At 46.9% G+C, this 12,605-nt stretch overlaps 1 protein-coding gene across 2 annotated transcripts in view; it reads left to right on the plus strand.

The window, feature by feature from the left end:
* COBL (cordon-bleu WH2 repeat protein) overlaps window positions 1-12,605 on the plus strand; it is a gene marked incomplete at both ends in the record, with an annotated part of 262,009 nt that overhangs the window by 76,803 nt on the left and 172,601 nt on the right. For both annotated transcript variants that reach the window (XM_079710932.1, XM_079710933.1), the window contains one exon: window positions 10,402-10,605. In XM_079710932.1, the coding sequence (XP_079567058.1) occupies window positions 10,402-10,605 (204 nt within the window). The remainder of the gene's footprint in view (window positions 1-10,401; window positions 10,606-12,605) is intronic.

Consider the following 12,605-nt stretch of genomic DNA (forward strand, 5'->3'; position numbering starts at 1 on the left):
GTGCCAGCCATGGCCTGGAGGTAGGTTTTCACTCAGCTGCCTGGACTCGGCCCTGGGATTCGCACTCACTGAGCCCGGACGGTGTCAGACGCACAGCCCACACCGTCTTGCATCGGCTGCCTTTCGTTGGGGCAGCATCTCCGCCTCCTGATTCACTCTGAAGGGCTCTGGGCGAGAAAGCCGTCTGACAGCGCCCCCGCTGATGTGGGAACTAGCAGACATGGCCCTGACATTTGGGTCATAACTTTGTGATGGTTTTAAGATAAAACCGTTTGGAGCTCTGACTGATGATGTTTGAAATGCCAGAAATGTTTTTACGTGAGGGTTTTAACACGGATTACCTTTGAGATGCCAGGAATGTTTTTATTTTTATTGTTTTCATCTGCTAAGTCCTTCCCTGCCCGGGCACTCCCAGCTGGTTTCCTGCAGGGACCAGAGGGCAGGTGAGGGGCTTGCTCAGCAGCTCATGCCCTGAAGAGCCTCCCAGGGTATGCCCAGGAGGGGCCAGGCCCTGGGTCCCTGCCCGGTGGGTCCTCAGACTGGGGCAGGAACCTGGCCCTTTGACGGCCACGTGCTTCCAGACTCAGGTGACCCCAAACGCCCAACACCCGCACAGACCTTCCAAGGTCAGCACCTCGGCTTCCCTGGACCGAGTGAAGGTGTCCGAAGTGGTCCCTCCCGGGCAGAGGAGGCCAGTGGTGCCGCGACCATGTTGTGTGGAGATGCTGCTCATAAGCGGGGGGGCCTGGGGGGGTCCGTGCACCTGGGCAGCTTCTGCTCTTGAGCTGGCCCACGGTTACACCCTTGAACACAGCCTGGGGTGTTGTGATGCTCCTGGGGTGGGGGAGGATGGGGGGCAGCGGAGGTGTCTCGCTGCCCTCAGGCCCCGCTCCCTTCAGGGCTCCCTCCCCTGGGCGGATGCAGCCTCACCCCTTCCTTCCCTTTCCTCTAAGGGGCCCATGAGCCTCCACCCCCGTCAGGTCCTGCATCTTCCGCCTTGTCCCCCAGCCAGAGAAGCTTCTCGTGGGTGGTGGGACAGAGGCTGAGGGGCCCCAAAGAAGGAGCGAGCCCTGGCAGTAAAGACTCACAGTGCCAGCGGATCCCATTACTAGGATGAAACGATTTTATTAGGATGAAATCTAATTTTATTAGGATGAAAACTTAATTTTATTAGGAGGCAATGACGAAATTGTGATAAAATCACATGACGTAAAATTTACCATTTTTGAGCCATGTTTAAGCATCCAGTTCGGTGATGTCAAGCACGGTCACATTGTTGTGCCGCCATCTCCAGAGCTTTTTTTCATCTGGAACCATTCAGCGAACCGGAACTCTGTTAAACAAAAGCTCTGTTAAACCCATCCAACAAAGCTACCCGTCTCCCCCTTCCCCCAGCCGCTGGTAACCACCCTTCCAGTTCCTGTCCCCGTATGAACTTGGCTGCCCTCCGGAACTCCTGTAAGTGGAGTCAGGCAATAGGGGTCCTTCTGTGACTGGCTTGTTCACTTGGCTTAAGGGCCTCGAGGTGCATCCATCTTATCGCAGGTGTCCGAATTTGCTTCCTTTCTAAGGCTGAATAATATTCCACAGCGTGTATTGGGCCATAGTTTGTTTATCCTTTCATCTGTTGATAGACTCCGGTTGTTTCCACCTTTTGGCTATTGTGAATAATGCTGCTCTGAACATGGGTGTACAAGTATCTTTTTGAGTCTTTACTTTCAATTCTTTGGGTTATATACCCAGGCGTGGAATTGCTGGGTCATGTGGTAGTTCTATTTTTAATTTTTTTTTTTTTTTTTTTTTTGCGGTACGCGGGCCTCTCACTGCTGTGGCCTCTCCCATTGCGGAGCACAGTCTCCGGACGCGCAGGCTCAGCAGCCATGGCTCACGGGCCCAGCCGCTCCACGGCACATGGGATCTTCCCGGACCGGGGCACGAACCCGTGTCCCCTGCATCGGCAGGCGGACTCTTAACCACTGCGCCACCAGGGAAGCCCTATTTTTAATTTTTTGAGGACCCTCCATACTGCTTTCCGTAGTGGCTGCACCAATTCACATTCCCACCAGCAGTGCGCGAGGGTGCTCATTTCTCCATGTCTTCGTCATCATTTGTTATTTTCTGATTTTTTTGATAGTGGCCATCCCAGTCCTGACTACAGCTTAATTTAATGTAATATAATGGTGGTAGTTTGGGGGTATATTTTTCTGTGATTTAGTCTATTAGAACTGGAAGCCCCCAGTTTCACCGACCTGGAAACTGAGGTCCAGGAAGGAAACTCCCCTGAGATAACTATACAGGTGGACACACAGGACCACCTAAGAGATGCTCTTTTCTGCTATGGCCAGGTGTGGCCTCGGAGCCAAGTCAGCCTCTGTACAGGTGTGAGGGCCAGTCACACTGGACTGAGTGGAAACGGAGGATGGGGATTGGCCTGCCCACCTGAGATCAGGAGGCACCCAGGTTCAGGCCACAGCTGAGTTCTCGGTGGCCTTGTCCCTCCTGGGAGCCCCATCCTACATCTACAGACCCGTCACCCTGCAGACTGCACGTACTAACACCGCTTCCAGGGCTTTTCAGTGGCTGGGACCACAGAGGTGCCTGGTCTGAGAGCGAGGACCCCAGAGCGTCCTGAGAGATGTCTTCAGTCGCTCCTTTCCCTCTGCCTGTACGCACTCCACTTACACTGGGAGTGTCACTGTCATCTCGAACTCCATCCATGGAAAGGCGATTGCTGGCCGTCCCCCAGGATGCATCCTCTGTGGGGCTTTGTGGAGCCTCGTGCAGGAGTCTGGGTGACATGCAGTGTCCTCCCCATGCCCCCAGCCCATCCTCTCCCTCACGGCGTCTGTGTCCGGGCATCCTCTCTCCACCCCACCTGTCCTCCACTTCAGCCCTCGTGCTGTGGACCTGGGGCTGTACCTGCTGCCTCTCCAGCCTTGCTTCTCCAACTGTTTCCCCCGACGCCGCCTCCCTCACCTAACTCCTGACTTCCCCTCCCAAGGCCTCAGGGACCCCGCTGGCTACAGGGTCATCCGGGTCCTCAGCGGCGTCCCACCTGGGAACTTCTTCCCGCAGCAGCTGGGCCCTTCCTCCAGACAAAACAGACACAAAACCATCCTCTGGTCTCGACCTCTTTCTTGGTGACCTTGAAAAAAGTAATTTAGGCACTCCCCAAGTATCCGTGGGATACCTGTTTATTTAGAACCCACCTGCGCACAGTTCCCCCAACTGTAATATGAGAGCTGGAGATCTTATCCTTTAGACTATGAGGGTCAGATGAGACAAAGTATTTATTTATTTATTTGTTTGTTTGTTTATTTTTTGCTGTTGACATATAGTTGGTATACAATATCATGTTAGTTTCGGGTGTACAGTATAGTGATTTGGTTTCATATATATACATATACACACAAACACATGTATGTATTCTTTCTCAGATTCTTTTCCCTTATAGATAGGTTATTACAAAATATTAAGTTTAGTTCTCTGTGTTCTACAGTAGGTCCTTGTTGGTTATCTAGTTTATATATAGCAGTGTGTGTGTGTTAATCCCAAACTCCTAATTTATCCATCTCTCCCTTTCTTCATTGGTACCCATAAGTTTGTTTTCTATGTCTGTGAGTCTCTTTCTGTTTTGGAAATAAATTCATTTGTATCTTTTTTCTTTTTAGATTCCATATGTAAGTGATAAGAGGTTTGTCTTTCTCTGTCTGACTTACTTCACTTAGTATGATCATCTTTAGATCCATCCATGTAGCTGCAAATGGCATTATTTCATTCTTTTTTTACGGTTGAGGAAGAGACAAAGCATATTTGGAAAACCCACAGCACTCTGGTACACCATCTGGCAGTATAGTCAGCCCATCGGTGCTGTTTGACATCTCCTTCTATGATGTGCATGACAGTACTTTTTCCTCGCCCCCCATACACGTTTTTCCCTCCCTCATCTCCAAAGTCTGCACATCCTCAGGGCTGCTCACAGCCTCCTCTATAGGTGGACACCCCACCACTGCGGTCCATGCAGGGTTCTTCAATTTCATTGTTGTCTCAAGATTTTTTAAGTCTGCTGAGTTCCTTGTAGGCTGAACCTGATATAATTTCACTGTTGCCAACATCCATATCAATGAATATTTTTAAGAACCTACAAATATGAAGAGCAGTGTGCTAAATATTGAGCGTACAGACAGCCTTAGTACAGCATCTGCTGCCTTCTGGGGATATTAAATCATAGTGGAAGAAATGAGGTTCTCTTTTGCCTCATAAAGAGCGTAATCACAGTGGGGGTGGGACCTCTGCGTCCAGGATCTTAGGCTGGCAACAAGCAGCCGTCCCAGCCTGGGGTCTGTACTTTCGCGGACACACACAAAGCTTCTGAAGCGGGCCTGATGCTGAAAACTCAGCCTCTATGGACTGGTGCCGAATCAAGTCTTAGAGACAGAGTTCTGGGTGAAGTAGAAAAGAATAGATGTATTGCTTTGCTAGGCACAGGGGGACACAGCAGGCTGGAACCCCTCAGAACTGTGTGTCCCAACCCGAGGGCATTTGGTGAGGCGTTTCATAGTGACGGTTCAAGGGCGGGGGTTGCTGATCAAGATCAGGGTGTGTGCGGGGCCTGCATTCCTTTAACCTGGCCTCAGGCCGGCTCTTCCTAATGGGCTTCTCTGGTTACTTTAATCTGGTCTCAGGTGGTCTCTTGATGAGATCTTCTCTGGAATGAAGAATGCTAATATCTTCCATTTGTTGGGGGTTTTAGTTCTATAAGGAGCTTAAAGATATTGTTCTGTGTATCCCTTGAGGGGGACCCAGGACCCCGCCCTAAGGCTGCACTATTATTTCTTTCTTTATTTTTTATAACATCTCTCTAGGAGTATAATTGCTTTACACTGTTGTGTTAATTGCTGCTGTGTAACAAAAGTGAATCAGCTGGATGTATACATATGTCCCCATATCCCCTCCCTCTTGAGCCTCCCTCCCACTCTCCCTATGGTTTCTTGGCTGCTCCTCCCTTGTCTCTGCATCCCCTCCCTTCCCTGATTAGCAGCTGTTTGAACCTGCCCTTTGGAACTCAGGGAAGGGCTTGGAGGCTGGAGTCTGTCCCCTAAAAACAAGGCTTCTGTGCCCAGGAGCCCCACAGGGCCCTGCTTGGTTTCAGGTCCACAAATCCATCCGCACCCCAGGCATCACTTTCGGTGTGAAATTTTCCATGTGCACTTCTGAAAATCTGCAAATGTTATTCTGTGAAATAAAAACAGATTCATGAAGTTATGAACATATATATTAACTGTATATTTTTCTATCAGTTGCTTTTATCAAATGATACAAAATCACAGCTAAAACCATATGCCATTTCCATGTTAAGGCAGGAGCCTCTGTTCTAAAGAGATGTGGTCGTTAACATAAACCAGCTCTCAGAGACTCAGACTTGATTGGTTCGTGCTGGCAGGTAAACACTTTTTAAGCTTCCCAGGTGCTTCTGCATGCAGGTAGAGACCCCTGAGCTCAGCCGTGTGTCTGGAGGCCAGAAGCACCTGGGGGATTCTCAGGAGACATGGTTTCGAGCTGTGTCTTCAAGGGATCAAAACCTCCAAGGCAGATGGTGAGGCAAAGGCAAGGGGGTACTTCCGTGCTTCCAGGATCAGGGACCAGTGTCCTGTTACCAGCCAAGTGGGGGAGATCCAAGAGGGGCCAGGACTGAGGGTCCGTGGAGAGCCCTGATTTTCAAGCACTGCTGTGGTTTGGATGTTGTGACAGCTGCACAGGGGCCAGGTGTGTGGTGGCCCGGAGTCTACGGGTCCAGATGGCCACACACAGCTGGGTTTTGCTGTGAAGGTGTTCAGAGCCCAATCAGATCTTTGATTTTTACTTTTTTCAAAAAAAGCTAGAAATTCATTGTGTTCTTGTGAAACATTCTAGTTTTTTCAATGTTGGCCAACTTACACATGCACACATGTACACTCACACATGTGCACATGACACAGCACTGGACCCACAGAAGCCTCCCTGGGCATCCATGCAGCCAGCAGGGAGCATCTTGGTTTCTGTGTGGCTGCAGGGAGCATCTTGGTCTCTGTGCGGCCGGGGATGTTATGCGCAGAGCAAAGCGTGAGAAGATGAAGGGCATGCATGGTGGCGCTCAGTGCGTGTTTGTGGAATGAGGGGGTCACGGTAGGATTGGGTGGCAGGAGGCTGGGGTGTAGGAAGAGACTGCATTTGTGCAGACGTTAGTGAGGAGGGCTGGGGGTTCAGCAGCAGGCGTCGGGGAGGAGGTGGGGATGGAAACAGCGTCCCAAAGCTGCCTCTGGGTGGCGGGGACAGCATTTATTTGGAAAAATCTGGAGTGGTAGACATTTCTTCTTCCTCTTTGGACCCCATCACAGTGCTGGCTGAATGAACAAATGCCTCCTTTTCTATTCAGCGTGTTCTGAAGGAGTTCAAGCCTTCAAGCCAGCTTTGTTTCTTTTTTTATTGGGGTATAGTTGATTTACAATCTTGTGTTAGTTTCAGGTGCGCAGCAAACTGATTCAGTTATATATATACATATATCTGTTCTTTTTCAGATTCTTTTCTCATTTAGGTTATTGCAGAGCACTGAGTATAGTTCCCTGTGCTGTACGGTAAACCCGTGTTGTTTATCTCTGTATATATATTAGTGTCTATATGTTCATCCCAACCTCCCACTGCATCCCTCCCCCTCCCCCTCCCCTTTGGTAACCACAAGTCTGTTCTCTGTCTGTCAGTCTGTTTCTGTTTCGTAGATAAGTTCATTTGCATAATATTTTAGATTCCACATAGAAGTGATATCATATATTTGTCTTTCTGTGTCTGACTTACTTCACTTAGTATGATAGTTTCTAGGTTCATCCATGTTGCTGCAAATGGCATTATTTCATTCTGTTTTGTGGCTGAGTAATATTCCATTGTAAAGCCAGCTTTATTGGGACCCAGAAATAAAAATGTAGTTTACCTGGAAAGTATATTTATTTCCTAAAAATGATTTTTTCCTGAAAGTACTTCTGGGAGGTAATGCTAATGGCAGGTGGACTGCTCAGAGACTGGGCTTCTAGCTGAGACCTATGGTTGATTAATGAAGGAACACATGACTACTCTCTCTGCCTTGACTTTTCCATCTGTATAATGGGCCGATATCTGGTCTTCCTAATAGAGGTTGAAGGATGCACTGGTTAAAACTTCAGGCTCTGGAAACAAATTGTCTGTAATCTGAGAAAGGTGTGCCCAGACTCTTTATCTATAAAACAGGAATGGCAGTACCTCGTCACAGTGTTATTGTGAGGAATAAATGAATTAATACTACACAGTCCTTAGACCAGTGCAATATATGTTTCCTACTTCATCTTTATTTCTATAAGTTTAAAGGAAAAAATATGTAATGAATAAGAATAAAGCATATGAACATGTCATATGATGTAGGTATAAGGTTTTTAACAAGAAAAAAAGAGAACTAATTTATATCTACTTATCAGGGTAGAGGATGAAACCCAGGTGTCATTCCTAAGTCTTGTGTTGGCCAGTGAAGTGAACAGTGATGGTTTGAGGCCTCCTCTGAACCCTATTTGCTGTTTTTCCCCACTTTAAATGGCCTCTTTCCTTTTACTACTAAAGCATAGAGAGGTGATATTATAGAAGAAATTAGGAAATGCATAGAAGTGAAAATAGCAAAACAAATGTCATGGTACCCATCACCCAGAGATCATTGTTACTAATTCTTTGCCTTGTCTTTCTAGACTGTTTTGTGATCTATTGCTATAATGCATACTTCTCTTATAAACGGTATTTCTCAAAACAAATAATATTTCAAAGTTTGTTTTCTTAAAATGTCTGTATTGAGCATTTTGGAACAGCAACTTATATACATTTAAAATATTATTCTTTTACATGTAGTTGTCCAGTTTTTCCAGCACCATTTATTGAAGAGACTGTCTTTTCTCCATTGTATAGTCTTGCCTCCTTTGTTGTAGATTAATTGACCATAGGTGTGTGGGTTTATTTCTGGGCTTTCTATCCTGTTCCATTGGTCTATATTTCTGTTTTTTGTGCCAGTACCATACTATTTTGATTACTGAGCTTTGTAGTATAGTCTGAGGTCAGAGAACCTGATTCCTCCAGCTCTGTTTTTCTTTCTCAAGGTTGCTTTGGCTATTTAGGGTCTTTTGTGTCTCCATTTTAAAATTATTATTTTAAAATTATTTGTTCTAGTTCTGTGAAAAATGCCATTGGTAATTTGATAGGGATTGCATTGAATCTGTAGGTTGCCTTGGGTAGTATAATCATTTTGACAATATTGATTCTTCTTAATAACCTAAATGGGAAAAGAATTTGAAAAAGAATATATATATATATATATATATATATATATATATATATATATATGTGTGTATAACTGAAACACTTTGCTGTATACCTGAAACCAATACAGCATTGTAAATCAACTATAGTCAAATATAAAATAAAAATTGCTTTTAAAAAATATATTTAACCAGTACTGGTATAGCATTGCTTTAGTACCATCATTTATTGAAATTCTCTCTTTTTGACCTGTGGTTAGAATATCTTACCTACGTTTGCCATTATAAATTGCGTTGTACTGAGTATCTTTGCATCTCCCACAGTGCATTCCTGTGGGATTGTTTCTTTAGCATAAATTCCTAGAAATGGAATTCTGATGTCTGATGCTTTGGGCCAGAGTGCCCCAGCACATTGCTCTGCAGGAGAAGTTAAACGTTGAGGGCTCACGTGGCCTCTCTGCGGCTCCTTGCTCTGGAAGAGGGCAGGCGGGAGCACAGCGAGGTGGGGAGGGGCAAGGCCCTGGGAGCCAGACACACCTGCTCTGCATCCCTGCTCCGGGCGGCTTCGGGGGAGCTAGGATCTTACTGACACTCAGTGTTCTCAACTGCAAAATACTTTCAATGAAGTGAGCTTCCTAAGCGTATTATTAGCATAGGTCCTGATGCTGAGTAAATGCCAGTTCTTGTTATATAATGCCCAGGGCCTCTGTAAAATAAGATTCTTATATATAAGTAACGAACATATAAATAAATGTGTGCATGTATATACATACACATAAACATACACATGCACATGCACATACATATACATATATGTACTTGTACACAAAACACCTATGTACCTAAATGTAAAATAAAACACCTACACAAAGTAAGGTCAGTTGCCTCCCCTGAGTAATGTGGGAGCAGACAAGAATTTCTAAAAATGTTTGTCAGAGTGGGTGATTTATTGACAGGTGTTTAGAAGTCTACAAGGTGAATTGAGAATTCAAAGCACAGTCAGAAATAAGGTGAAAACAGAGGGGGAGCAGGTGACCTGTTAAAATGCCGTCACTCGTAGCCCCTGCCAGTAAACTGCCACCTCCGCCCACGGCGCCCGGGTCTGCGGGTGTTGGTCTGGTGGATTTTCTGGCTAATTTAGTACCTCCTGATGTAGTCCTATCACATCCTCAATACCGTGGACCCATGGACTCCAGATCCTCAGCTGGTTGTGGATCCAGCGGTTTCAGCCAGAGCAATGCAGACCCCTTAGTTAGCTGGGATTTGTAACCCAGTCCAGGGTTCAGAAAGGACTGGTCCAAGCACACTCTGCTGCCCCAGCCCACTCCCAGGAGGGGAACACATTTTAGGCTGTTTCTTTCCAGGAACACTTACTTTCAAAAATGCGTCCCCCATAGACCATAGACGGGCGGTTGCCGAGGGGGAGGGTGTGGGGGAGGGATGGAGTGGGAGTTTGGGGTGAGCAGACGTAAGCATTTATATATAGAACGGATCAACAACAAGGTCCTACTGTAGGGCACAGGGAACGCTATTCAATATCCTGTGACAAACCATCATGGAAAGAATATAAAAAAGGAATGTATGTATACATATCACTGAGTCACTTTGCTGTACAGCAGAAATTAACACAACATTGTAAATCAACTCCACTTCAATTTAAAAAATGATGCATCCTCTACTTTTCTTAGTTGTCCATTTTCTCTATGTTGAAGAGTGCTAATATATTGATTTTTTTAATTGAAATAGAGTTGATTTACAATGTTTCAGGTGTACAGCAAAGTGATTCAGTTATACACACACATACACGTATATGTGTATATATATACATATATAAATATATATATATTCTTTTTCAGATTCTTTTCCACTTTAGGTTATTACAAGATACTGAATATAGTTCCCAGTGCTATACAGTAGGTCCTTGTTGTAATATATTGATTTTTTAAAGTTTGTGCAACTCGGAAGGCCTTAAGCACTTATAAGGCTGCACAATTAGGAGGAAAGGTCCTTAGGAGCTGCTGGCCATTGACAAGTGATTTGCTAACTTTGGGTTGGAAGCTGCCACCTCATTCAGCCCTTCCTGTTCTCGCCTTTCAAGGAGGAAGATGAAGGCTCGTGCTCCGCCCCCTCCCGGGAGGCCCACCACCCCCAACGTGCACAGAGGCCAGAGTCCTCCCCGCGATGCGTCCCCCAGCCCCCCGCAGAACCTGCTCAGCAGGAAGGAGACGCTGGACGGCAGGGTGGTGGCCATGACCGTGGTGCTGCCTAGCGGGCTGGAGAAGAAGAGTGTGGTCAACGGGAGGTAAGGGCCTGGGCGCGGCGAGGAGGGCTCTGCCGGCCAGTTTGCAAATCCACCGAGACCCGAGGAGTGGGCGCATCCTCCCGCGTCGGGCTGGACCAGGGCCTCGGCGTGTAAATCTGGGCCCAGTGACAACCCGCAGTGTCACAGGCGGCCCGGCTGCATGCCAGCTGGGCCACCACGCGTACCCTCATCCTTAGGACTGCAGCTCACTCCTGTTAGAGGTGGGCTTAGAAGGAACGGGGCTCTCAGGCCCATAAGCACCTCCAGGTAGGTGACCACCAGCACAGGTGGGGCCGGCATCCTTGGCCCTGAAGTTGCACAGCCGGGGGGCAGCCCCGCGAGTGACCATCCTCGGGTCCACTTATGGACTGACTCTCAGAAGTATGAGTACTGTCAGTTATCAATCTTCCAGATGGAAACAATGCAGGTTTAGATTAAGGAATAGGGCTTCCCTGGTGGCGCAGTGGTTGAGAGTCCGCCTGCCGATGCAGGGGACGCGGGTTCATGCCCCGGTCCGGGAAGATCCCACATGCCACGGAGCGGCTGGGCCCGTGAGCCATGGCCGCTGAGCCTGCGTGTCCGGAGCCTGTGCTCCGCAACGGGAGAGGCCACAACAGTGAGAGGCCCGCGTACCGCAAAAAAAAAAAAAAAAAAAAAAAGATTAAGGAATAAAATCCGACCCGTGGAGTTGACACTGACGGGAATCACTTTCCAGACCCTCGATTCCCACCCGCACCCTCATTTGGAGCTGATCTGCCTGCGAAGGTACCTGTGGCCGAGCTCACATGCTGGTTCTTCTTCCCGTCCCTCCCCAGCCGTAAGAGGCAGGACGGAAGCATTGGTAATACTCCACTAAGAGTATGAAGGGTGTTATTACTGATAGAATTTCTAACTTGATGTTTGATATTTATCAAAATAGATCGTAATTATACAGTTTGAGCAATTCTGCCCCACTGTTATTAACTCAATCCATAATAAAACATTTTAACAAAATCACAGGAAACAATTCCGTTTACATGTTTAGACATTTTATTGTGCAGAATATGATAGAGTGATCAATTATAAAAACATTCAAGCATAAAAATAGTTTTGTTTAATTCTGAGGCAGCAGTGAACGGGAGTCGTATTTCTAGGAAGCCAAGGAAGGTAAGAAATGATATGAAATATTTAAATCTTAAAAAACCATTTGCTCGAGTATTTTAAAAATGGATAATGGTGGAAATCACATCACTCTGGGTGTTTTTATTCTTGTGGGTACATTGAAAATAGTGATACAACAGTTTTATGTTAAAATCTTAGTATTCTGATGCTACCTGATGTTACATCCTTTGCAACTATTAAATTTTTTTTTTTTTTTTGCGGTACACGGGCCTCTCACTGCTGTGGCCTCTCCCGTTGCGGAGCACAGGCTCTGGACGCGCAGGCTCAGCGGCCATGGCTCATGGGCCCAGCCGCTCCGCGGCACGTGGGATCCTCCCGGACCGGGGCACGAACCCGCGTCCCCTGCATCGGCAGGCGGACCTCTCAACCACTGCGCCACCAGGGAAGCCCACAACTATTAAATTTTATAAGGAAAATTCCAGGTGACAATTTATTGGCCAAGGGGTACATAGGTTTTTAAAATTATTTTATGGGCTATGTGTGCAAAAAGTTAAGGAATGTTTCTCCAGGCATTGATATGTACCTAGGATACAACATCTTCAACTCTAAAAGGGGGTGCCAAGCAGCTTTCCAGAGTGTTACCAGCAGGGTGCACCAAGGTGTGCTTCTCTGTGGGGCTCCTCCTCGTGGCCACCACCCCACCAGCAGAAGGCACTGAAGCCCAAAGTTAGGACTTACCTTGATCCCTGTGGCCTAGCACCCACAGAAGGCAGTAGCTCCTGTGGGCAGGGTTCACGCAAGAGATATTCAGGTTTCTAAAGTGTCTGTGTTTCTTGTTTTACAGAGGGATCTTTGTTCTAAATACGCTTTTCCCACTTAACTTTAACTTGAGAAGCAGG

Source organism: Hyperoodon ampullatus (genome assembly GCF_949752795.1).
Source record: "Hyperoodon ampullatus genome assembly, chromosome: 9".
Taxonomy (NCBI): Eukaryota; Metazoa; Chordata; class Mammalia; order Artiodactyla; family Ziphiidae; genus Hyperoodon; species Hyperoodon ampullatus.